Here is a 25,833-nt window from a genome sequence, read left to right as displayed (position 1 = left end):
TCAGCATGTAACAGTTCTCTCAATGCTTCTTACTAAACGCTGTTTATCGTTTCAATATTCAACTTAAAAAATTAAGGACAATATTAATTATTAAATTCACCAGCCGCATAAACCTAGATTAACCTAATGAATGTATATATAAGACCGAAACCCCTATTCACCTTCCAAAAAATCATTCTAATCCGATTCCTAGATTTTACCACTTAGAGTGACTGAGAGGTTGGTTATTACTACCCGTAAAGGAGCGGCCACGTCCACCGTAACCACCACCACCGCCACGGCGGAATCCTCCTCCTCCTCTACCGTAACCACCACCTCTGCGATATCCACCACCGAAACGACCGCCACCAGAGTAACGGACCATCTCTTCTAATTTGGGATCAATCTCTTGCTTGGCTTCACGCAAAATTCCAATCAACTCCTTAGCTTGTTTGGAATTGTCAGAAGTGAAGTACGTGTAAGCGGTACCCTTAGCGCCAGCACGACCAGTACGTCCAATACGATGAACATAATCTTCAGTGTTTCCAGGGAAGTCATAATTAATGACGTGAGTAATTCCTTTCACATCTATATTCTGTTAGTAATAACCCTATTGGGCAGATTCTTTCACTTCATGCTGGCATTCAATAGGTATAAGTTTGATGAGACATTCCTCATTATACCCAGATCATGTCTTTTCGTTCAACTTTCAATGAGAATCGATCCGCATTCGACCTACTTATAGCATCAAATACAGAGTCAACAACGCATCAATCCTTCTAATCTGCTACCTAATCTGCAAGTTTAATCAAAAGATGTTCACAGCAAATTGACCATATCTTTCAGGTAAATTGTTTGCCAAATGTTCAAAGTTCAAGAAGAGAATAGGCTTTAATCATCCAGTGTGGTTTTCAAAGCAAGTAGTCAAGAACAATCTGGGTTTCAAGGCTCGGCACTGTAAAATCGCTGGTTTCAAAGCCTCCAGAGAAATTCAGCCCCTGTATTGATACCCCAACACTGTAAACGAGACCTTGTTAATCCCAATGAAACCAATCACACGCGCCATCGAGCTTTCACAAAAAAAGCACACACTATTCATGATTCAGATGACCATAATCTCCTCTTAATCTTCTCCCCCTTTTCTTCGAAAAGGAAAAGACTAGCACGTTTTTGAGTCGAACTAACAATAACTGAGAGCCTACTCATAGTAAGCCCCAGCATGAAAATTCATGTAATGCCTCAAATACAATGCCACCGCACAAATTGAAGGCATCTTCTGATTAAACCTTCCGCTAGTAACACGAAGGTAGCAGGGCATCAAACCCTTTTATAACGCCTACAAAAGTAAAAGTGTCCATAAATTACTTACCTATACCTCTGGAAGCAACGTCGGTTGCAACCATAACAGGAGACTTTCCTGAACGGAACTCTCCCAATACCCAATCACGCTCATCTTGGGCCTTGTCACCATGAATGGCAAGAGCGGGCCATCCATCTTGTCTTAAAAACCGGGTAATTTCATCAGCAACACGCTTTGTACCTGTGAAAATCAAAACCTTGTTGTCATGCTCCTTCAAAATATCTTCAATGTCACGGCCAAGACGTGCACTCTTTTCAGTATTGTCAACAACTTGAATAACTTGTTTGATAGTGTGAGAAGCAGACAAATCCAAAGAACCAACGGTACATTGAATGTAATCATTCAAGTAGTCACGAGCGAGACGTTGAACCTCCTTAGGCCATGTAGCGGAAAACATCAAAGTTTGACGGTCAGGACGAATTTGGTCAACGATTTTACGAATTTGAGGTTCGAAACCCATATCCAACATTCGATCAGCTTCATCCAAAACCAAGTAAGTAACTCTACGAAGATTAGTCTTGTTGGCATCAAGCATATCCAAAAGACGACCGGGAGTAGCAATGCAAATTTCTACACCACGAATTAAGTCACGAATTTGGGGACCACGAGGGACACCACCATAAACACAAGTGTTACGAATACGAGAAGAGCGACCGAACTTGGTGCACTCAGTTTGAATTTGGACTGCTAACTCACGAGTAGGAGCCAAAACAAGAACAATGGGACCATCACCTGGAGCAAGCAATGGCTGAGCATTAATGTGGACGATTGCGGGTAAACAGTAAGTAAGAGTCTTACCAGAACCAGTAGCCGAAATACCAACCATATCACGACCAGACATAGCCATCGGCCAGGCTTGTTGTTGAATGGCAGTCGGTGCTTCAAATCCCAATTGCTTAACCTCCTTCAAAACATAGTTGGGGAAACAAGCTTCATCGAAATTTGTAACTGGCTTGGGTACGTTCAAACCGTGAATAACAATCTCCTTTTCTTTACGATACGCGTCGACTTCAGCGTCGGAACGGTTGCTAACATCTTCATGCTCCTTATAAAAATCTTTCTGGAATGGGGTCAAACTTTCGTTTGTCCAATCCTTCTTTTCTAAATTAGCACCTGCTTCCGACTCATAGAAGTCGTTCTTACGGCCTCCAGATGAAAAGTTATCTCTGCCGCCTCCGTAGGATCCACGAGAGGAGTTGAAACGACCGCCGCCGCCGCCTCCTCCTCTATAATTACCGCGATTACCTCCGTCTGAATAGCCTCTGCCATAGCCACCATAGCCACCGTCTTGGTTATTATAACTATCTCCTCTGTAAGACATCTTAAACTTTTTTGGGTAAGAAGGTGTTATGGTAAAGGAATGGTTTGTTGGCTTAATCGGCTGGGGTCAGCCCTTATATAGCTAGAAAATTTTCACCAACAATTGGAGGCAAATTTCAGAAATAACGAAGGCCAATGAAAATGATATTCAATGTTATACTGATGTCTTTTTTTTTCTCTCCTAAAAAGGTATAATATAGAAAAATTAAAATATTATTCATTTACCTGGAAGCCTAGTATACAAGTTGTTGGGTAAACTGCTTAATAAATTAGTAGACTTGTAGGATGAAATAAACTTGGTAAAAGGAACGAAAGCAAAAATAAAAATAAAAGTTATGCGAAATCACGAGGATTTTGTTATTTAACAATGAAAAGAAATGTGTTCAGCCCATCAGAAATCTAAAACTAAAAGTGCTTGATAAAGCGAGTGAAAGTAAAAGGTAATTTTGCGATTAAAATATAGTAGTTTCATTATCCAAAGTAATGTCAAGAGCCGCTTTCTCAAACGAAAGACTTTGTTCCAATATTTTTAATATCTTTTGAATCTTTTCAGGTTTTAAGGTAGAAGCTTCAGCTTCCAAGTTATCCAAAAGACTATTCCCATGCTCTAAAGTTCCGAAATCCCTGCAATGAGCAACAAAAGGCTTAAAAGTGCCTGACTGTAAAGTATCCATTTTTGAGAATACATCTTGAACAATTAAAGGAAAAGGAAGCATAGCCACCTGGATACCAAGAACACCTTCACGTTGTCCAACATCATTAATAAACGCAGCGTGTGCATTGACAAAAGCAGGTTTTCGATTCACAAATTGCTCGGGTGCTAGACCATACTGCTTGCAAATTTCCAGATGAATTACATTTTCTTCCTTGATGATCTGAATCATCTTGGCACTGCGTTCTATAACAGCTATATTAGAAGAAGAGAATGCTGTCATGCCTGCAGCTTGAGCATTATTCATTAGCATGTGATATTTGAGAGCTAGGTATTTTTTAAACTCGTCTATGGACAAAGTTGCGTCCTTTAACTTTTGCAAGAAGCAATGCTCATAAAGAAAACTCCACGCTTTTGATAGGTGTGGATGGTTTCTTAAATACCGTACGATTTCTCCTTCCTCAAATGGTAAATAGCCGTAGCTAGAAGAATAGTCCAAAGAATTTGCTCCACGCCCCAGATGGAAACTAAACTCAAGAGCGTGTTGAGTATAAGCAACGGAACGTTTAACGGCGTTTGGTATATCCACCTCATTAGCAAGGTTAGCAGCAATGGCGGAAGATAAAGCACAGCTTGTCCCCTTTGCAATTTTTGTCGACAGCCATTTTTGAGGTACAATCAACTGCACCTCGCTAGTACATAAAACGTATACATACCACGAGGACGGCATTGAAGAATCTTTGCAAACAAAAAATTCGTTATCAAAAGAAATACCATCACAGCGAATGATGACACTTTTACAACCAGAAGCAACCAACTTGGCTCCCAATGTCTTTACATCGTCGACATGGTGAATTTCGACTGTTTCATTAGTCATTTGCTTTAATAATATACTAGCCTCTGCGATGTTTGGAGTTAGAATGGTAGCTCTTGGAATCAGCTCTTTTATAAATAGTTCCAAGTAACCTGGTAAAACGAGCAAAACGCCCTTCCGTGTAGCAATCAATGGATCCACGACAATGGCCTTGAGCTTGTAGCGATCAATCATGTCAATAGCAACCTTTAATATTGCCGGATTAAATAGCATTCCAGTTTTCATAACGTCGCACTTAACGTCCAGCATACAAGCATCTATCTGTTTTTCGACAAAGGGCGCTGGTATTAAATGTACACCATTAACACCAATGGTGTTTTGTGAGGTTATGGCGGTAATAGCACTCATACCATAAACAGAATGAGCTGTAAACACCTTCAAATCTGCTTGAATACCAGCACCGCCGCTGCAGTCTGATCCGGCAACTGTAATACAGGTAGAAAGCATGCTGACCCGTAATTTCTATATCGTTGATCCAATGGATATAACTATAAAGTACCAAGCGAGCCTAAGAAAGAAATAAATACAGATAAAATAAGAACTTGAAACCTGGCTCTTCTCCTATACACCCTTTTCTATTATAACGTTTTTGCTCAATGACTTTCCAATGGAATACGCAACGAATATATACAGTAAAGACAGCTAGAAAATGCAAGTTAAAAAAAAATTTTAATAGAGCATTCGTAAAAAAATAAATATTGTGGATCTCGCTTACATACAACTAACAAAAATCTGGAAGAAAGCAAGCCCTAATAGGGATAATAGCCGGCGGTAATATTATTTTAACCAGTTCATTATCAAATATGGATTTGTCCTGTAGGATAATGAGCGTTGGAAAAAGCAGAATAAAATAAGATATATAAAGAATTGGTAAAGTAAATATGATTCATTGCTTCCTATAAATCTGCATTCTTTTAGCAAGCATGTTAAAGCAAAAAGGAGATCTATGCCGGATGATGAAAAGTTAAACAGCTTCTCTTCTATTTTCAGTTCATTTTCTTGTTTAATGAGAATAGCATCAGAATATATTCAATCCCAGTTTAATTACAATCTCCTTCAACCACTTTGATGAAAGGGGAAAACACCCACTTTGAAGGATGAGGCTACTCTTGTATCACTAGTTTTGGTATTTTTTTGATTTATATTTCGAAACTTCCACTTTACAACTTTACGGTTTTGTGAAGAAATAATTTAATTAAAGCTCAAAACAATTACACACTCATCTTTATACTCGAAATGGCTGAACTGTAGCCTAGACTTAGACTGTTGTACCATGATATTTATGATATCTCTAGAAAAATCAACATAGTGATGATTTTAAAGTCATTACCAGAAAGAACGATCGTTTGCTTTCTTGCTTCGTAAAGTCTCCATGACAAAGCAACCACTGCTTGGTCGTTTTCAAGGTGTAATTTACATCAATCCAATTCCAAGGCTGACTGGCAGATAATATGGCAACTTTTGTTCTGACTATAGTGAACATTCAATCATACGAAACATATCAGGGTATTATTTGGTTCGTCGAGTAATTGATACATTATTTAAACAAAATTCTTTAGAGTAATTATTGAAGCTAAATCGCCCCCAACATTTGCCAAATGTTTATGCATCTAAAGACTAGGGTCGTTCAAGTTTTGCTCAATAACATACTTTTGGTAAGGGGTTTCCCAAAATAAAATTTCAAACTTTGTAGCACGAATGAACACTTCAACCAATTGTTGAATTCGTTCTGGTGAAAGAGTAAGTACAATTTCCTCAAGTTGACGGCATCCTCTGCGAACTGCAGAGAAATAGTCTTCGCAAACATAATTGTCGATCCAGCGTTGATAGGGGCCGTTGACATCTCTGAACGGCTCCTTCATTAGACGACGAGCAACCAAATAGTAACCAATTAAGCAGGGAGCCTGCGCAAACTCTAGAGCAGCCAAATCTTGCTGAGAGCCAGTGTCTAAAATAAATCGAGAATACGCAGTACATGCTGGACTTTCTTCAGAACTTTTTAAATCCTCCATGGTAATCCCATATGATTGGCAAAAGGAAACGTGAAACTCTTTTTCTTGAAGCACATGAAATACAGACTGAGCTGCTTCAAATATTCCGAGAAAGGTTGATTCCTTGTAACCTTTAAGTGAATATGCACGACTGAACTGAAGTAAATAAAGGTAATCTTGCTTGAGATAATCCTGAAAAGCACAAAGAGGCAAACTACCTTTTGCTAACATATTAGTAAAGTTATGGTGAGTATATTCTTTCCAGACAGGAAGTATCTTAGGATGGCTAAGCAAATATTCCAAAAAGTGGCCAGGAGCGAAAGGAGCGATCCGTAGGCGGCTCATATGGTTCAGCAAATTCGTACTACAAAGATTTATGGGAGGACTCTGGGAGATAGCACCATGCACGTAATCAATGGCAAACTGAACAGAATCGAGCATACTATGATCCCAAGCAAGGAAAGAAGCAATTGCTGAGGACAAGGTACAACCTGTACCATGAACTTCACCTTGCTTTAAATATGTTGAAGCAAAATGGTGATAGGTTTCTCCATCGTATAAAATATCAACCACTTGAAGATCCGATTCACCTTGCTCTTCTTTTGAGGCCTTCAACCCAAGTTGATTGAGTGGCATATGCCCACCTTTTAAAAGAACATAACGTGTCCCAAAACCATGTATCAATGAAGCAAGTTGTTCCATTGAAGAAATAGAATTGACTTCGGGAACGTCGACGTTTACGCTTCTGGCGAAAGCTAGTGCTTCGGGTATATTCGGTGTAATAAGTGCTGTTACAGGAAGAAGGTCTTTAACAATAGTGTCTACGATATCTTCATTTGAAAGAGTATCACCGGATGTAGCAATCATTACTGGGTCAACGACAAGCTCTTTGATGTTGTATTTCACAACAGACTTCACGACTACCTTGACAATCTCCACGTTACAGAGCATTCCCGTTTTAACGACATTACAAGGAACATCTCGAAGACAACAATCGATTTGGGACTCGACGAAGGAGGGAGACATGTTTTCAATTTTATCTACTCTCTCTGCGTTTTCTGCAACTACGCAGGAAATCGCACTCATTCCATAGACACCTAAACTTGTCATGGTTTTGAGATCCGCTTGAATTCCAGCACCTCCACTACAATCAGAGCCAGCTACTGTAAGACACACTGGAACATCACGACGCTTGATTGTATATCCCATAGGATCCAAGACTGTCTCAATCCTAGTGGCATCAAATTGGCTTGACAATGAAGCGTATAAGCTGTTCGAAGGCATGGTACTTGAACTGAATTGCAACGATAAAAATCACTTTTTAATGCAAATTACGAAGAGTTTTGGGATAACTTTGTAAGTGCCAAGGCTCCTGATTTTGTGTTTCAAAATATAATCATTAGCAATTGATTTTAACTTGCAAACCGACCAGGTTGCTTCCATTTATGTAATTGAGACGCATAGCTGTAAGCGTCTTGCCTAACCCGGTATCATCCTGCCGCCATATCAAGCTCGGTCGCAAGTACCCAGCAGATTAAATTCAACGAACACAAGTCCTTTTAAAGTTAACTTAACCGAGAAAAATTGAAAACAAACCGCAAAAAATGTTTTGAATAAAAGTTTTGCTCTGTTTTTATTTTTATAATTTTCTCCTTAAGTAAAGTAGACATAAAAGAAAAAAATACTCAATACTAAGTCTCTGATATAGGACAATTCCATGGAAACAATTTCTTCGTAAAGAGCAAGCTAATCCTTACAGTAGATTACATCTTCCATTAAAGATTGTCCAACGAAAAGGAGACCTAAGAGTTATTCTTCTCATATAGATTCGTAATTTCTTTTATTTTGAGGCTGTAGGGATTAATAACATGAAGGAGCTGCTATGCAAATGAAAGTTACAGCAAAAAAATCCGCATGGAAACGGAATTAGCATGATTCTCGCATAAGGAAAGCATTGTATATAATTAAAAAAGCAATGAAACGAATCACAAGTGGTGTTCCTTATTGTTGAATCCACCTTCAGTTAATACAACCCATGTTACGTTGGCAAGCTTTCATTGAAATCACGAAAGGAACTTTTAAATAAATATATAGAGCAAAACAAAAGCCCAAAAGTCAATATAGCTGAATGTTGCTTATCCATCATTAACCAACAATCCTTGGAGTCAAAAGATTGCTCACGACCATTTCCCTTCTAGTAGATAAAACAAGGTAATTCACCAAACAGGTTTTTTCGCGTAGAAATAGTTATTACGAAAGAATAATATGTCGACGAGAAAGCTTTACGACAAACTCCAAGGGCGAATTTCATACGTCCACACGTTACAACCAATTTATTTTCCTTCAAATTATACTGTATTCAACATGCTTGTTAAGAAACAAGCAACATAGCTTGATGTTCCAAGGTATAAGTAAAGTGCAAATTAGAAGACAGCAATTCAACAATATCTGTCATGATAGTAAATCAAGAATTTATAAATTCAATTTAATAAAATCTTCTTTCCAGTGGTTCAAATCCGGAATAATCTGTTCTGAATTTGGATGTCGTCGCCGTTGTATTTCCCCAAGGAACGCGCTCTTCAGCGTCCACCAAAACCATTAACCTCATTTTTCCCTTACGAGACGATTTAAGAAGTTATAGTGGGGAATCTGGAAAAAATTTTCCATAAAAAGAGGTTTCATCTAGTTTTCCTGAAAAAGGGCCTCAGACATTCTTGTTGAGTGCAAAACTCAGTTCGTTTTTAGACTGTATTAAAAGAGTGCTTAGTAAATCATGGCTGAATACCATATTGATGCAAACGTTTTTCATAAACGTCTAAATTTATTACTTTCTTCCTGGAAAGATACCTCAGACGCAAATGAACTTTTCCAAGGATGTGAAAGCATATTAGTCGTTATTGGTACAGCGGATGTACCAAATCCTTATCAAAAGTCGGCTGCTATACATACATGGCTTCTTGGATACGAATTTCCTTCAACGTTAATGCTTGTAGAAAAGGAGCGGATTACCTTTTTGACCTCCAATACCAAAGCGAGCATGCTTCAACAGCTATCTGAAACAGAAAACAAAGCAGCCGAAGTTGATATTTTAAAACGCACAAAAGATCCCGCAGAGAACCGTGCATTGTTTGAAGAGGTCGTAAAGCGCCTTCGTGCTACTAATAAAAAGATTGGTATTTTTCCCAAAGACGTCAATCAAGGAAAGTTTGTGAATGAATGGAATGAAGTGTTTGAACCCGTCAAATCAGAGTTTGAGATGGTCGACGCTAGCATGGGTTTGGCCAAAGCATTGGCTGTAAAAGATGAACAAGAAATAATAAACGTCAAGGATGCTTCACGGGTCAGCGTTGCTTCAATGACAAAATACTTTGCTGATGAATTATCTAGATATGTCGATCAAGGGGTAAGAACTACCCACTCTAAATTTGCCGAACGGCTTGAGCGCTTGATCGATAATGAGTCCTTTTTTCAAAAAAAAGACGTTCGTTTAGGAGACATTGATACAGAGCAGATGGAATGGTGCTATACTCCGATTATTCAATCTGGCGGACAATATGATTTAAAGCCTTCTGCTATCACAGACGATCGAAATTTACATGGTGACGTTGTTATATGTTCTTTAGGTATCCGCTACAAGTCTTACTGCTCTAACATTGGCCGTACTTACTTGTTTGATCCTAGTCCTGAACAACAGAAAAACTACTCTTTCCTTGTGGCTTTGCAAGGAAAACTGATTGAGTCTTGCCGTGATGGCGCTATGATTAAAGATATATACACCAAGATACTGGGCTTCATTAGATCAAAACGACCCGAGCTGGAAGGTCATTTCGTGAAAAATTTAGGTGCTGGTATCGGTATAGAATTTCGTGAATCTTCTTTGCTTGTTAATGCAAAAAACACTCGTACTTTGAAAGCTGGTATGACAATGAGTCTTAGTATTGGATTTGCCAACTTGGTTAATCCTAAACCAAAGAATTCTCATCCTAGAGAGTATTCTCTTCTACTGATTGACACCATTCAGGTGACTCGAGGTGATCCAGTTGTTTTCACAAATTCCCCGAAAGCCCAAGCTGATATCTCATACTTTTTTGGAGACGAAGCCGATGATTTAGATGATGGTCCGAAGCAACGCAAGCAAACACGTGGAACTGCAACTGTATCGAGTCATAAAGGCAAAACTCGAAGTGAGACCAGAGAAGTGGATGATTCCGCTGAAAAACGTCGCACTGAACATCAAAAACAGCTGGCTGCTAGAAAACAAAGTGAAGGTCTTCAGAGATTTGCTGAGGGTTCTACACATAAAACTGGAACCGAAAAGCCAGCGGTTAAACGGTACGAATCATATAAGCGTGATTCTCAAATGCCTCAGGCTATTGGAGAACTACGAATTTTAGTAGATTATAGAGCTCAAAGTATCATTCTACCCATATTTGGCCGTCCTGTTCCTTTTCATATTTCTTCTTTGAAGAATGCTAGTAAAAACGATGAGGAAAGCTTTGTTTACCTACGCTTGAACTTCCTTAGTCCTGGTCAAATTGGTGGTAGAAAAGATGAACAGCCATTTGAAGATCCTAATGCTCAGTTCATCAGGAGTTTCACTTTCAGAAGCTCTGATAGTTCCCGAATGAATCAAATTTTCAAAGACATTCAAGATATGAAGAAGGCAGCTACTAAGCGTGAAGCTGAAAAGAAAGAATTTGCCGATGTTGTTGAGCAAGAAAACTTGATTGAAATCAAAAATCGTCGCCCTATTCATCTCAATGATGTTTATGTCCGCCCTGCGCTTGATGGTAAGCGCTTGCCAGGTTTCGTTGAAATTCACCAGAATGGTATACGTTATCAATCTCCACTTCGATCCGATAGTCATATTGATTTACTATTTTCAAATATGAAGCATCTGTTTTTCCAACCTTGTGAAGGTGAATTGATTGTTTTGGTCCACATTTATTTGAATGCTCCTATTATGGTTGGAAAGCGGAAAACCCAAGACGTGCAATTCTATAGAGAGGTGTCAGACATCCAGTTCGACGAAACAGGAAATAAAAAGAGGAAATATATGTATGGTGACGAAGATGAAATCGAGCAAGAACAAGAAGAACGACGTCGTCGTGCCCAGTTAGATAGAGAATTTAAGACTTTCGGTGAAAGAATCGCCGAAGCTAGTGATGGTCAAGTCGAACTTGATATCCCATTCCGTGAGCTTGCATTTAGCGGTGTACCATTCAGATCTAATGTATTGTTACAGCCAACGACAGATTGTTTGGTCCAATTAACTGATACCCCATTCACAGTTGTTACCCTTTCAGAAATCGAAATAGCTCATTTGGAACGTGTTCAGTTCGGTTTAAAGAATTTTGATTTGGTTTTCATTTTCCAAGATTTCCATCGACCACCTGTTCATATAAATACAATTCCAATGGAACAATTGGACAATGTAAAGGAATGGTTGGATTCTTGCGACATTTGTTACAGTGAGGGACCCTTAAACTTGAACTGGACGACTATTATGAAAACAGTGAATGAGGATCCTGTCGCATTTTTCCAAGAAGGTGGTTGGGGATTCCTTGGTACAGGAAGTGATGATGAAGGGGAAAATAGTGATGAAGAAGTCTCTGAATATGAAGGTTCTGATGTAGAACCCGAAGAAGAAGTGTCCGAAGAAGGTTCAGAAGAACTAAGTGAAGCAGCTAGTGACGAAGAAGATAGTGGAAGTGAAGCAGCTAGTGACGAAGAAGAGGAAAGCGGTGAAGATTGGGATGAACTTGAACGAAAGGCTCTGCAGGAAGATGCGAGGCGTGAGCAGGATGGTGGTGGTGGTCATCCTTTGAAAAAGAGAAGATAAACCGGTTTACCTGATAGAGTTTTTAATGTTTAGGTATATGTCAAAATATTCTTAAAAAGTATATCGTAAGCAACTTTTATACTACAAGTAAAACTCAAATACATTTGACGAGTAAAATAACTAAGTGTATTCATTGATTTATCCAAAACTCCCTTTAACCTATCAAAATTCCAAAATTAAATTAGTTTTTTTTAGAAACCTTGTAACCCTTAGACTTCAACCATTTTCTACGGTTTTCCTCGATGATGGCTTTATCAGCTTCATCGTCGAAAGTGAGGCTATCATTCTCAGAGTTTGCATTGACGGAATCTTCTTCTACAATGTCGTGCTCTTCTTCTGCCTCAGCAACATCATTAACTGTTTGAGGAATCTTGTCTGAAACTTTCTTAAGCTTAGCAACGAAGAAACCATCAATGTTGTGAACATGAGGATAATACCTCCGGGTTAATTTCATGCTAGGGTGGAAGCGCTTTTCACGGAAACGAACAAATCCTTCACGGCCAAACTCAAGGCCAGTGGAAACGAGCTTAACATTTGGACGTTTCTTCAAAGCATATTGAATGACAGCCTCATCTTCATCAACGGTAATACTACAAGTAGAATAAACAATGTAACCGCCAGTCTTGCTGTCGGCATCAACGGAATCAATAGCACTCAAAAGTAGCTGTCTCTGAAGATGGCTAAGAGTGTCAAAGTCACGCTCAGATTTGTTTGTTTTCACAGATTGATCTTTGTATATGACACCGGTACCAGAGCAAGGAGCATCAAGCATAACGCGATCAAAGCCACCCAATACATCATTAGGGAACTTTCTACCATCATAATTGCAAACGATTGCATTTCGTACTCCCAGACGATGAATGTTGGCGGTTAAAGCTTTAGTACGAGCTTTATTGGCATCATTGGCAAATATAACACCAGTGTTTTTCTGTAAAGCGGCGACATAAGTAATTTTACCACCTGGAGCAGAAGACATATCGAGAATTCGTTCATTAGGCTGAGGGGCAAGGGCCATTACGGGCAAAAATGAAGATGCAGCTTGCAGAATATAGTGACCAGCGAGGTATTCAGGGGTCGCACCAATAGGAACTTGTGACTCAAAGACTTGCAAACCAACCTTAGACCATTTACCAACAGGCTCCAAGTTTACACCTCGATTGATAAGAGCTTGGGCTAATTCACGACGTTGAGTTTTGAGAGTGTTTGTACGGATAGTAACAGGACGAGGCAATTCGTTGGATTCAAAGAATTCAATGGCTTCGGAGGCAGAAAAGAGTTCAAAAAGCTTTTCGGTGAGGAACTTTGAGTAACCATAATAGACACTAACATCGCTTATAAGCTGATCAATATATTCAGCGCGGCTACGGCCAGGTTCACAAAGGTTCTTGAAGTCATTTAGGACACGATTGATTTCTTGAATGCGGAGTTGAATTTGCGACAAATCCTGAGTAAAAGCGCTCATGGGTTGACCGTCGGCAAGGCCGCCCTCTTCTTTAGGGGGAAGGATAGTAGGAGCAGTAGGATGGATATTGGTATGCAACTCTTCTTCAGCTTCCTTTTCTTCCAATTCAGCCTCTTCATCTAGCTTACGAGACATGGCTTCCAGGTTGGCAACTTGTAAATCATCTTCTTCCCCTGAATCATCACTAAACATAGGCTTACCGCGGCTTTCTTCGTCAGAATCAAAAATAGAATCCTGTTCTGATTCTTCTTCAGCTTCATCACCTTGGACAAATTCGTCTTGAGCCTGATCAACATTTTCTTCGTCTTCTAATTCTGAGGATTCGTCGGCTTCTTCAAATTCATCACCAGCTGCTTTCACATCGTTGCTTTCCGGTTCAGATTCCGATTCCTCAAAAAGGCTCTTCTTTTCCTGGGCAATTTGCTTTTTAGGAGGTTGTAAAGCCGCAGTTTCTTCCGTTGGTTTTCTCTTTTTCTCTACCTTTGCTTCGGGCTTTTTGCCAGTCCCGCGAGTTTCTTCTAACGTAGGGGGAACTCCTTGTTTACTTTTTTGTTTTCTACCCATTTTTTATTATAAACAACTCGTTTCTACAACACAATCCCCAAATGTTTATGTTTGGTAGAATGTAAAAAATTAAGCACTGCTCTTTTCTTTAAGGATATAAGAAGTTGTCTTGAATGTCTTTATTGGTAGTTACCGCACTTCACTACACATCCTTAATTACATTTCCTTAGATGATGACGGTGGACTAACAACACCATGGGTTGAGAATTCTAGCGGAGTTGTTATGTACCATAAGACAATCCTTGGGGACTTCCAAGTTTGGAAAGTTCCTAACAGTTATGAAGGATAGAGAGAATAATTTATTGTAATGGCTTTCTTATATACAACGGAATGTGAATACGAGTTTACTTGGTCTAGCAAAGTCTTTCACAAGAGGATCATCAGAGAACAATTAATCAACGTGTATGGCTAAGTGTTACTGGGAAATTAAACCAGCATTAGTAACGAAATCACCCGATTTTGGTGAATCCGTCTTTGGATTTGTATTTCCAGTTATATGTTAACGTTGACGTATGATCCAAAATATGTTTTCAGAATTGTATACAGAAGGAACGATTTAAATTGGAATCGTAAATCTTGACCACATTCATTCATCTAATTCTTTGGTCCCATCTAGGAACATTATCTCTGGGAACATGGACGGATTATGAGTGCAGACTATGGATAATGACATTCCTCCAAAATAGTGGAAAACGGTGGGTGGTAGAATCATGTCTGAAATGTAGGTCGCTGGGGCTTGTTTGCAAGATTAGTGAATGACCTTGACTTGTAGATGATGCAATAATCAACTGAGGGTTTATACTCATTTACGTGAATATGTATCGCACCTACATGATGGTTTACTTTCTAGCTATACATTCGATCTTTCTATAATATATCTATCGATGCTATCGCAAAGCGACGGTAGAACTTAATCAATGGACGATACTATATATATAATACCCTACAGTACACAATTGCAGGAATTGCTGGAAAAGGGCCGAACAGACAATGAATTGTCATGTCTTCATTTCTCGTCGAAGAATGATTGTTGGACAGAGAATTCACACTGAATTATTGGCCTTAAATGGAGCTTATGCTAAGTTGATGGAAGTGCAGAAACTTATGATGCTGTCAGTAAGACGGGAGCGGAGAATATTGGTGGATCTGTTATAACTGCTGCACGAAATGGAAGCGACAGTTCTTTACCCAGAATATCTTTCCTTTTAGTTATTGAAAAAGAAAAAGAGAATGGCACAACTTCGCTTCGTAATAAACCACTTGCCCAATTACCAATTGATTCTATATCTAATTTGCCGAAGAAAAGCTTGGGCTATTAAGATGAAGAAAGCACAGATACAGATGCTGCATCAAAAATTGAGAGTAGTGTTACCAATATCAGCTCCTTGAAAGCATTTGTTTTTATTCATTCTTTTGTTGATGGTGCTTTGGAAATTCATAACTAATAGTCGGTATCTTAGCATCCATGGTTTGTGGTACTGCGCATGGTATATGAACAGTTTTGCAAATGTAGCGTCCCCGGACTATTTTCATGAAGTTCGTAAATTTGGTGTCTATTGGTTAATTGTTGCTGTTGCGGAATTTTTAGGTCATGCCATATGTCAGGTAGATATGTCTTATATGTCAGGGTGTATTTAATTACGCATTCGTCGGCTTCTCTTCAATATCCTTATTCGACAAGACGCTGGATTCTTTAACCGCAGTGAGACTTCCGTAGGTGCTTTGACCGCTTCACTTTCAACTTCTATTCAGGACTTGAAGGGCTTGACCGGATCCACACTTGGAACGTTTGTGCAAATTCTTACAAATGTAGTTTCAGTTTCAGTTCTTTCGCAAATTCTTGGATGGAAGTAGTCTTTGGTTATATTAGCCACTTTTCCTGTAATGATTGCTTCTGTCTATTATAGGGTTGCTTCGTTAGATCCAATCCAGCATAAATTGTCAGAAGCGTACAAATCGTCTGCTGCGTTTGCTTGTGAATCTACATCAGCTATTAAAACAGTTGCCAGTCTCACAAGAGAACCGAAGGTATATGAACATTATTGTGCATCATTGGTACAACCCGGTAGGCAGATGGCTTTGTCGTCTATGATATCTGCTTTGTTGTTTTCTGCATCGCAAGCTGTAACATATTTGGTGAATGGGTTGGGCTTTTGTTATGTTGCTACTTTAGTGCGTAAAGGTGAATATAGTCTGGTCGACTATTTTACTTGTTATATTGGTGTCGTTTATGGTGTTCAGCAAGCTGGACAATTCTTGGGCTATGCCGCTGACGTTTCGAAGGCCAAATTGAGCGCCGGCTTAATTAAGTATCTGTGTGATAGAAGACCAAAAATCGATACGTGATCTGATAAAGGACGCAAATTGAATACTTGAAAACCCCCTCCTTTGAAAATAATGATGTAAAATTTCGGTATCCTACGAGAAAGCATGTCCAGATACTTTGTGGTCTCAACTTGACAGTTAAGCCTGGTCAATTTGTTGCTTTTGTGGATATTTTAGGATGTCGTACGTCAACAACGATTTGCGTTATTGAACGCTTTTATGATGCGAAAGTGGATCTGTAAAAGTTGGAGGTGTCGATATTCGTGAATACAACATTAATGACTACCGTAAGCAGATAGCTCTTGTATCACAAGAGCCAACATTATACCAGGGAACTATTAGAGAGAATATCGTTCTTGGTGCTCCGAGAGATGTCACGGATGAAGAAGTTATGGAATGCTGTAAGATGGCAAATATTCATGATTTTATCATGGGTTTGCCTAATGGTTATGAAACGCTTTCTGGACAGAAAGGTTGTTCGGTTTCCGGTGGACAGAAACAGAGAATCGCCATTGCTCGCGCGCTAATTCGGAATCCCAAAATATTATTGCTAGATGAGGCAACGAGTGCTTTGGACAGTTATAGTGAAAGTGTAGTCCAAGAAGTCTTGAACAAAGCTTCTAAGGGTCGCACCACAGTAGCTATTGCTCATCGCTTTCGTCCATTCAACATGCCGACTGCATTTTTAGATTCGACGGCGGCGTTATTGCTGAAGCTGGTGACATAGCAAGTTTGTGAGGAAAGGAAATTGTTACTATGAACTTGTAGTCGAGCAAGGTTTCGAAATTGACGGGAAAAACGACCGGTGAAATAAGATTTTCTTCATCTAGCGTTAACGTTATACATGCTATCTCTTGTGGACATGATGAATACTTAGTACTAGTGAACTTTAAATGGAACTGAATTTTTATACTATAAACTAAATATATGATACCGTTTGATTTGTATCTGCTTCTTCCCAAGGCTTTATTCTATTCTGTTTCTGTATATGGTACAGACGTTTATGTGTTAATTTATTCGATATATTTAGCCTTTCTTTTTGTTACGCTCCGACGGGATCTGTATATTCGTTTGTTTCGCCTTTCAACAATCTATCTTGTCAGCCAAATCTTTGGACAATATCAGCATCTGTACAGCATATAGCTAATTAACTCAAGCTACTCTTTTCATTTGTCGTTGTCAGTTTGACTAGATATTGATTTTCATAACCGTGAAAATCACTCCCTTGATGGGATAGCAACTTTCACACCATCTGAATGTAAGCAAATATATAACATATAATATATATATTTTCCAAAGTGTAATAGAAGTAGGCATGTGTTTACGATGTAGAGACTAAACCCTTGAACGAGTTTTCTTGGCCCGATAACACCAAGACATGATATATTAAATGGATTAAATCGAGGATGCCTTTGTCGAAAGTTTCTCTATGTCGTTGAAATTTGCGTTTCCTGTCATATGAATGCACAGCATGCTGAATAATGAAAGTTTGTCTCTACAAGTTCTCATGTCTTTCTGCCTATTAATGAATTTATACATTTTTCAAGAAAGGGAAGGGTTGCGGATTCAGTGTTGGAGCAATCATTGTATGCTTCTCACTTACAGCCTGGGCGTTTATGATTTATGAATGAATATCGGAAGTACATATGGCAAAATAGTCTGGATGTCGCTTTTGGGTTATTCTGCAATGAAAGACTTGGAAATCAATTAATTTCAATATTCTCAATGCGGGATTTGATCATCTACAAAGGTTTTCGATCGTAACGTAACATATAATTTCATACTTTATTTTTTGATCTTTGGAAATGGTTCGTACACCTATTCATATTGTTAATGAAATAACAACATACATATTCATAACAATGTGAAACATCTTCTATGCTGGCAAGCGAAACCTCTTTCCCTGCAACACAGTGCGTCGATAGACAATAGCAAAGTCGGCATAGAGAATCGTTTGAGCAATTCCAGCAATCACCGAGACAGCCATGACGGGCTTTTGAGTTGCTAGGCGGTATATCCAATGAGGGATGTAAAGACCACGATAAAGACACATGGCAAGCAAGTAATGAGCAGTTATGGTTTCGGCTTCACCGGATCGTTGAAGCATAAACAACTGAGGCAAGATAGCTACACTTTCCAACCAGATACTAAATGTCCATAAAATACCAGAAACGTTGTATTTACTAGGGTAAATGAGAGTCAAAATCGCGCAACCGCCCAATAGGTATCCAGTACGAAAAGTGTCCAGACGTTTGTCATATGTAGGTCGTAAATTCTGTAATATTAAATAACAGATATAGAATTCAGAACAGATAAATATTATACGCATTAAGAAGAAGTAAAAGTTTCCAAAACGCCAAAACAAGTCTAGTCCGCGAAAACGCGAATGGATTAGCTTCTATTCTTCACTTCTAGGTATATTCGACGTACTCAGATATCTTGTAATGTATACTAAAAGAAAGAGCAAGTGTGATTTTAATGAAATTCCTGAACACGATCTCGATTTTCTCATTTTTTGTAACAAAAGGAAAATCGCAGCCAAATGGGCCAAATCGCCTGGTTTAATTAGAATTTTTAAGTAAAACCCTTCTTCATACCCAATCCACTGAACAAAGACATGGTTAAAAGCTTTTGGTTGTGTTTTTCCTTCTGATATAGGCTTAACAATGATGGAGGTAAATAATGGGTTACTTAATTACTTGTAAGGTAGCTAGTTGCTTGTACTCAGTGGGGGAATATGATATAAACACAATAGATATCGAAAATAAAAAAATAAAAAACAAGAATAAAGAAAAGAAAAGAAAAGAAAAAACAATTCTTAAAAAGTACATAAATAGAGGATTGAACTTTCTCAAAATCCCCATATTTTTTGCTAATGCCTTCTTCATGACTGTAGTACTGTACTGTACACTTAGGGTACATGACCAAACATCTAAACAAGATTATTGTGATTGACGAAGAAAGAATTCTTCAATGATTATATAATGATTACTGTTAACCTATAGCAGCATAACAAAGAATCGTAAAGAACAAATTCGACGAATACCAGATCTCCCTACTGTACAACCAAATAAAAAAAGCGAACCCGAAAAAAAAAAAACTTCATCATATGCTTTACTTTGAAAAGATAAGGGGACGTTCCTATATAAATTGGACAAGCGGCTTTTGAAAGAATACGCACAAGGAATGAAAATAAATAACTTCTTTTTTATACCGTTCACGAAAGCAAAATTGGACTTTCGTAAAATCATTCACCCATATTTCGTTACAGTGTACCTTGTAACACAGACAACGAATTTTGTTGAAGACTTTAACACAGAAATCAAAAAAAAAAAAAAAAAAAAAAATACATATATATACATATACATATACATATATATACTGTGCTTTGATTGTTACTTTATCTTTCCATATTGCCCTAATTTTTTCGCGTATAGAATAATAAGTATGCCACTTTATCATTTGAACCGCCATAGCTGCCGGTCTCGACAGCAGCCTTGGGAATCTCAACATCAGAAACTTGAATTTTATGAATATGGGTATCGTCAATACGAATCCAACCACTTCCGTCATGCTGTTTAACGTCCACAGTATAATGACCACCGGAAGCAGAAATACCATGATGGTACACAACAGCATTCAAACTGTACTCAGTGGGAACAGTTCCGCGGATAGAAGGACTAAAAACACTTTGAGGAATGGTCAAATCCGCCAGGTAAGCAACGGGCTTATAATTTTTCTGTGTACCTCCAGCCATATCATAGAAAAAGCGTTTCAGGTGCAAAATTAGCACAGGAGGTAAGGATTCTATGTACATTTGCTTTGTAGCAGTGACAGTTCCCTTAGAGGAGGGCCATTCAGGCAGGACTTCGGGCTCCGTCATCTTATCCAAAGCGTCGGTAACAGAGAGTATGTCATCAGCTTGGATGTCAAGTTGCAAAGGTTGAAACGGTTCTAATGTTACTGAATCTCTTTGGTTGGGAACACGCAATGTAGAGCGCAACTGACCACCAAAAATCTGACTTATAGGGGAACGCTCTACCGTTGCCGATCTTGCGATAACAGGCTTCTTGTTTTTCCCAACCTCTGTCCATCCACTATTATCATCATTACTTTCAAGAGAATCGGTTATGCCATTCATAACCTTGACAGTTTCTCCATCAGTCTTGTGTCCTTTCTTCTGATGATAGATCTTGTACTCGTTCAAAAATTCTTCATGAAGCTCATTTAAAAACAGATTTAGAAATTCTTCAGCATCCTCTTGTTCTCCGCTTTGAAGAATATCAAAGCGGGGATTTCCTTTGGTGGAAGAGTACACAACCTCTGGCAAAATAGAATCACCTTGTTCCTCATCCTTGTCCCATTTTTGCTTGAAATCATTTGAAAACAAAGTTGTAGATTCAATTAAGGGTGTGGATTTTTCAAAGTTATAGGGAACGCTTTTGTTGATAAGCTTGAGTAAATTGTAGAAAGGTACGCAAAAGAGTAAAGCCTGCAAAATTGAGTTCATAAAACAAATGTTACCTGTGTTTATAAACCCACGAGGCTGAATAACACTTTTTGGTTGAAAGTCGGGCTGAAAAGTATCAATTAGTTGAGCAAATGCTGCATTTGCATTCTTCTTCTCCATTGGTGCCGTTGATGTGCTGGGGGTAGCTACAGTGGTCGGACCACCATGTGTAAAAGGCACTCGAACATGCTTTTTCACAACAGCAGACCAAGACTTGGGCTTACTTGGAATAGCTTTCGTATTCCCAACACTTTTGTTTATCTGAACCGAATTGTTCAGCTGCTTCGGAGCAGTGAATTTTCGTGGCTTTCTCTTAGGAAACTCGCTTTTCTTACAAGAATACCATGGTAGCTAAGTTCATTAGAATACAGCTTATTGAGGAAATTTTCATACCACAGAATTAATGCAAAATTCTCTTCTGAGATGAAGATTCTCTAAAGGCGCCGTGTCGGTTGCAGATTTAAAATCTCGCATGAAAATAAGCCCTTAAAAACAGAAGCTTTTGTTTATTTTGTTCCAATTTGGCTAATGTACGCTTCTGTTGGTGTCTAGTGACATGGCATTCATTACTACATAGGAAACGGCGTAAACATTCGTTACAATTGTATACCGAACTAGAACATATTTCATTAGTAAACATTCAAAGAAAAACAAGTTTCATGGATAAATCCAGTTCGAGGCATTGCGGAGGTGAAGGAAGACACTGAAGAAATACTTTTCTTTTAATCTGTGTTGTGTTTTTGATCCTGACTTTCCTGCTATGCAGCAATATGGTATTAAAAACAGTTGTTTTTATCTCTTTCTTCTCCTCCTGAGTCATTCAGTATAATTCTGTTTCTATGAGTCTGAAACGTGGTTTTTTTATTATTTTTCGGTCTTCTAAAGTTTTAGACATTTAAGAAGGATCGTAAGTGCGATCTGTATCTTTAAAAAAACTCATGAATGAAGGAACGAATCAATAGTTCTAGCACTATGCCTGAATAGATTAATGAAAGGGCTTACTCTAAATTCGTATTTGGGTTCTATTTACATTCAATCTTTCTTTTTCTGCATAAATGTCGTATATTACAAGTATTATTGTATCGAGGAATCGACAATATGAAACACCTTACATGGATATGGAGGCCATTTATTATTTACCCATTACACAAACGTCCCTAGGAAGGGAACCGCTGAAAAATAGTTTTGGAAGGATTAACGTGGTTTAAATGAACAACTTTTGAGCTTGTTAATCTTTTATTTTTGATGGTGAGCACAGAAACATCAGACACGGGAGAAAGTACAGCGAATATGGGAGCCGTCAACAAACTGAACGTGAATGCTCCCAGTTTTTCTCCCAACCAAGCATCATCTTCGCATGCATCAAATAAAGGGAAAAACACAGAGTCTCGTACTATGAAGCGATCGAATTCACGTGGGTCTTCCAAGAGCAGTCAAAGAATGCCTCGAAAAAATCAACCTTCTACTACAGGCGGAAAATCACATAAGAGCAACACACGACCAAGCAAAAAGACGAGCGCCGTCGCTGAAGCAATTAATGAGTCGTTAGAAGATGCCCAAAACGAAGATGATGATCATCTTTTTGATATTCTGTCTGGTAGGACGAATCGTCGTGGTCAAATAAGTTTAAACCACTTATTGAATTTCCAATTTGCCCCAAGAAATACGTACAGCACAATGTCTGCTCCTAGGCGAACTAGACAATATAATACTTACGGTTATGGCTCAGGCTATCATCCCATGGATAAGGCCCGCTATGTGAATGCAAATTATCGATTTATTGTCTCGCCTTTGGGAGAATATGCTTATCAAAAGTTAGATCCAGACGCTCCTGTGAAGTGGGAAGATGTTTGGCAAGTATTGTGCTCTTCTGATTTTCAAGTTGCTGTTTGTCCTTTTTGTCTCGGTGAAAAGCCGGTTGCGGCTCGTATGTCCCGATGTGGTCATGTTTTTTGTTTCCCTTGCTTACTTCGGTATATGGAAACACCTACGAATGAAGAAGTAAAGGCAGCTGAGCATTCCGGTTTTAAGGTTCCAAGATGTGGTATTCGAACGTGTCCGATTTGTTTGGATGTTATTAGGATTCGCGATATTCGCCCTATCCGTTGGGTACAGGATGAAGAATTTCAAAAATTAGAAGAAGGAAAGTTGGTATGTCTTCATTTATATCAAAGAAATGTCGGTTCAATTTTGGCATTCCCCAGAGCGTTTCGATCTCTTGCGGTTGACGGTTCATTCCATACTGACAATTTACCCAACGTCTCTATGGATGGTGCCGCGTATGCTCGTATTATAATCGGAACTCATGAGTACATGCTTCAACAACATAGCAACGAAATCGAACAGTTAGCTCAAGTAGCCGCTGAAGATGTCGATTTGTATGGAGTGGCAGATGATTATTACGAAAAAGCTACTGCAAAGCTTCTTGATCATACAACCGTTTTATCCTCCAGTCTGGATCAAAATGAAAGAGCCTCGCTTGTGGCTAGTATTGATAACCTAAGTTTACAAAATAACGCATTAAAACAGCTGTCGAATGTTGAAGATCTTGGAAAGGGTGCTGGTGAGTCGGGAGAGACAGAATCCTATCTATTCTACCAACCGTCAGCACATTCACATGTATACCTAGCACCATTGGATATTCGAATACTGAAAACAGCATTTGGGTCGTACGCCCGCTTTCCGAATGAACTGCGACCTATCGTAGAAAGAATTTCTTCAGGACATTCCGTAAACGCGGAATTTAGGCAACGCTTCAAATATATGGGACACCTACCTGAAGGCTGTGAAGTCGCCTTTATAGAGTGTGATTGGTCCAAAGTAGTCCCCGAAGAGACGTTGAAGGTGTTTAGGGCCGAAATCAATAAACGTCGTAAGCAACACAAGGCCCAAGAAACACGGGAAGAAAAATATCGACAAAAAGCACAGCGAGCTACTGAGGATCAAATTTATACAGAACTTAATATGCAACGGCCTATAAGGCGTCAAATAGTCGAAGAAGAAAGTACGGCTGATGCCTTTCCTACCTTGGACTCCCTGAATGCGGCTGGTGAGGGCAATTCATCAACACATTCGAATGAGGAAACCCAAGCTTCTAATATGGTGGATACTAGTCAAAAGGCGGCGGAGAAACAGAGAGTACAAACGGTATGGGGAACACAGGCAATTTCTGGAGCTTCGTATGTATCCGATGAAAGTGATGATTCGGATGCCTGGAAGGTCGAATGGGACAAGGTTGCAAACATGAGCACGAATACCAAAAATTCAAAGAACAAGAAAAAGAAAAAACTTGTATTATTAAGCACCGGAGGAGGGCGCCGGTGAAAAAATATTTTTGAGTTTATAACCTTTTTGGTATTTCAGATATATCTATGCAATATTATATGTATTAATGTGCAAATATGTATAATAATTCCTATAGCATGATTCAAGTAGGATTAGCTTTCTTGTTTTATTTAGATGATTTCAGATAATGATATTTAATGGCTATTTAATTATGTTTGGTTCAATCGAATGTTAACGATGATTTCGGAGAAGATGTGTTTTGCATGGAGATTAAAAGGTACATTCATTAACAACCCCAATACATATTGTATGGTAAAGAATTATATTAAAAAAAAAGGAATAAGCATGGAAACTGCGAATTCATTAAAGTCGAATTATCAGTTTATGCGAACCAACGCAGGCAGGGCATGAATCATTTCATAAGCTTCATCAGTAAAAGATACAAAAAACCGAGTAAAAGATATGCAGCATAAAAACGAAAAAGGCATTTCTGAAGTGGGTTTCCTTTTCTCTTTTTTTTTTTTTATTCTTTTCCTTTTTTTGCTTTGCAAAATGCCTTGTTACTCAATCATGATAAAAAGAACAGGGGAAAATGTAAGAATAAAGGGGGTAGAAAAGATTACAAAAATTAATGGAGGCAAGTTCCAAAGGTATTTTCTCCAGAGTAAGTGATGTACAAAAAGCCATCTTCGCTCTTGTGTTCATCGTAGATCGTGGACATCAGAGCAGCAGTAGGAGGTAAAATCTCATCGATGAAAATAAAGATAGCTTTTTCTGGAGAAAGCTTGATACGCTTTCTAATAACATATACGAACTGGCCTACCGTAAGATCTGATGGAACCAGATACTTCTTTTTGTCGATAGCGGCGATATCAGATTTGTCGACTTTCTCACAAATTACCTACTCAATGAAATTAGCATGATTGTAAAGAGAAAAAGAATGGTAGAGATTTTCAACTTGTACAATGAATGAACGTACAGGAATTCGATCAGGATACTTTTCACGGATCCTTTGAGACTCGGTTTTTCGTTTCTCTGAATATACTCGTTAGGAATGGAACCAATGGGAACAAATCAAGTAGTGAAACAAAAAGCAATTAGAACGGAAAGCTAAAAGGTTCTTTGTTTACACATCCATGACATACCAAAGGAAAAATCGTCCTTGAATTGAGACCGCATCAGCAGATTGACACGGGAAAGTGAGCTTCGCTTGCGTTCTACTGACAAATTTCCTGGCTAAATGATCGCTGCTTTCTTTTGTATTTCGAGGTAATGGCTCCGGAAAGGTTTCTATGACTTCAATGTCTATATGCTCAGTCATTTCAAATACTGGTAACATTGTGACTTGTTGTCATTTGGGATCTGTAAACATAAATAAGACTTTTTTGAAGACTTTTCAAGATGAGCTTCATTCGTTTTACGGAGCGCGTTTATTATATTTATTTTTCTTTTTTTTTGTTTCCCTTTAATTCTTGTAGTTTATACTCTATTTCACGCAAAGATGATCAAAAAGGAAAAAAAAAAAATAGAGAACGACGAGAAAGAATTCTTCCAATTCTTTATTGTTTTAATTTAAATGAATAAACGTTTTTCCTAAAACTCTTTTGCTTTCAGACAAGCAACAAGTTAATGGAAAATAGCTGATTCCCCGAGTCATTTCATATATTGG

General features: G+C 38.6%; 11 protein-coding genes across 11 annotated transcripts; 4 read left to right on the top strand and 7 right to left on the bottom strand.

Moving 5' to 3' along the window:
- Positions 1-196: 196 nt before the first annotated feature.
- Positions 197-2,660, bottom strand: dbp2 (ATP-dependent RNA helicase Dbp2; the record flags this gene model as incomplete). The annotated part of the gene is made up of 2 exons (XM_056179436.1): positions 197-567; positions 1,349-2,660. The coding sequence occupies 2 exons, from the start codon at positions 2,658-2,660 to the stop codon at positions 197-199; spliced, it is 1,683 nt and encodes a 560-aa protein (XP_056035796.1).
- A 451-nt stretch (positions 2,661-3,111) lies between these two features.
- Positions 3,112-4,632, bottom strand: SOMG_00641 (phosphomethylpyrimidine kinase; the record flags this gene model as incomplete). The annotated part of the gene is made up of 1 exon (XM_056179435.1): positions 3,112-4,632. The coding sequence occupies one exon, from the start codon at positions 4,630-4,632 to the stop codon at positions 3,112-3,114; it is 1,521 nt and encodes a 506-aa protein (XP_056035802.1).
- Positions 4,633-5,795: 1,163 nt separating this feature from the next.
- SOMG_00640 (phosphomethylpyrimidine kinase) lies at positions 5,796-7,460 on the bottom strand (the record flags this gene model as incomplete). The annotated part of the gene is made up of 1 exon (XM_056179434.1): positions 5,796-7,460. One exon carries the CDS (start codon positions 7,458-7,460, stop codon positions 5,796-5,798), a length of 1,665 nt encoding a protein of 554 aa, XP_056035805.1.
- Positions 7,461-8,949: 1,489 nt separating this feature from the next.
- spt16 (histone H2A-H2B chaperone, FACT complex subunit Spt16) lies at positions 8,950-12,018 on the top strand (the record flags this gene model as incomplete). Its single annotated transcript, XM_056179433.1, has 1 exon — positions 8,950-12,018. One exon carries the CDS (start codon positions 8,950-8,952, stop codon positions 12,016-12,018), a length of 3,069 nt encoding a protein of 1,022 aa, XP_056035478.1.
- Positions 12,019-12,199: 181 nt separating this feature from the next.
- Positions 12,200-14,044, bottom strand: nop2 (rRNA (cytosine-C5-)-methyltransferase activity Nop2; the record flags this gene model as incomplete). The annotated part of the gene is made up of 1 exon (XM_056179432.1): positions 12,200-14,044. The coding sequence occupies one exon, from the start codon at positions 14,042-14,044 to the stop codon at positions 12,200-12,202; it is 1,845 nt and encodes a 614-aa protein (XP_056035477.1).
- Positions 14,045-15,928: 1,884 nt separating this feature from the next.
- SOMG_00637 (resistance protein) lies at positions 15,929-16,390 on the top strand (the record flags this gene model as incomplete). Its single annotated transcript, XM_056179431.1, has 1 exon — positions 15,929-16,390. One exon carries the CDS (start codon positions 15,929-15,931, stop codon positions 16,388-16,390), a length of 462 nt encoding a protein of 153 aa, XP_056036951.1.
- Positions 16,391-16,760: 370 nt separating this feature from the next.
- Positions 16,761-17,096, top strand: SOMG_00636 (ABC transporter B family; the record flags this gene model as incomplete). The annotated part of the gene is made up of 1 exon (XM_056179430.1): positions 16,761-17,096. One exon carries the CDS (start codon positions 16,761-16,763, stop codon positions 17,094-17,096), a length of 336 nt encoding a protein of 111 aa, XP_056036950.1.
- Positions 17,097-18,245: 1,149 nt separating this feature from the next.
- Positions 18,246-18,988, bottom strand: erd2 (HDEL receptor; the record flags this gene model as incomplete). The annotated part of the gene is made up of 3 exons (XM_056179429.1): positions 18,246-18,736; positions 18,800-18,925; positions 18,967-18,988. 3 exons carry the CDS (start codon positions 18,986-18,988, stop codon positions 18,246-18,248), a joined length of 639 nt encoding a protein of 212 aa, XP_056036953.1.
- A 799-nt stretch (positions 18,989-19,787) lies between these two features.
- ubp3 (ubiquitin C-terminal hydrolase Ubp3) lies at positions 19,788-21,353 on the bottom strand (the record flags this gene model as incomplete). Its single annotated transcript, XM_056179428.1, has 2 exons — positions 19,788-21,230; positions 21,273-21,353. The coding sequence occupies 2 exons, from the start codon at positions 21,351-21,353 to the stop codon at positions 19,788-19,790; spliced, it is 1,524 nt and encodes a 507-aa protein (XP_056035469.1).
- Positions 21,354-22,124: 771 nt separating this feature from the next.
- Positions 22,125-24,203, top strand: rnf10 (ubiquitin-protein ligase E3; the record flags this gene model as incomplete). The annotated part of the gene is made up of 1 exon (XM_056179427.1): positions 22,125-24,203. The coding sequence occupies one exon, from the start codon at positions 22,125-22,127 to the stop codon at positions 24,201-24,203; it is 2,079 nt and encodes a 692-aa protein (XP_056036955.1).
- Positions 24,204-24,792: 589 nt separating this feature from the next.
- atg8 (autophagy associated protein Atg8) lies at positions 24,793-25,343 on the bottom strand (the record flags this gene model as incomplete). Its single annotated transcript, XM_056179426.1, has 3 exons — positions 24,793-25,065; positions 25,144-25,199; positions 25,310-25,343. The coding sequence occupies 3 exons, from the start codon at positions 25,341-25,343 to the stop codon at positions 24,793-24,795; spliced, it is 363 nt and encodes a 120-aa protein (XP_056036954.1).
- Positions 25,344-25,833: the final 490 nt, after the last annotated feature.

Source organism: Schizosaccharomyces osmophilus, chromosome 1 (genome assembly GCF_027921745.1).
Source record: "Schizosaccharomyces osmophilus chromosome 1, complete sequence".
In the NCBI taxonomy this organism is placed as follows: Eukaryota; Fungi; Ascomycota; class Schizosaccharomycetes; order Schizosaccharomycetales; family Schizosaccharomycetaceae; genus Schizosaccharomyces; species Schizosaccharomyces osmophilus.
This window is presented reverse-complemented; position numbering and strand designations above follow the sequence as displayed.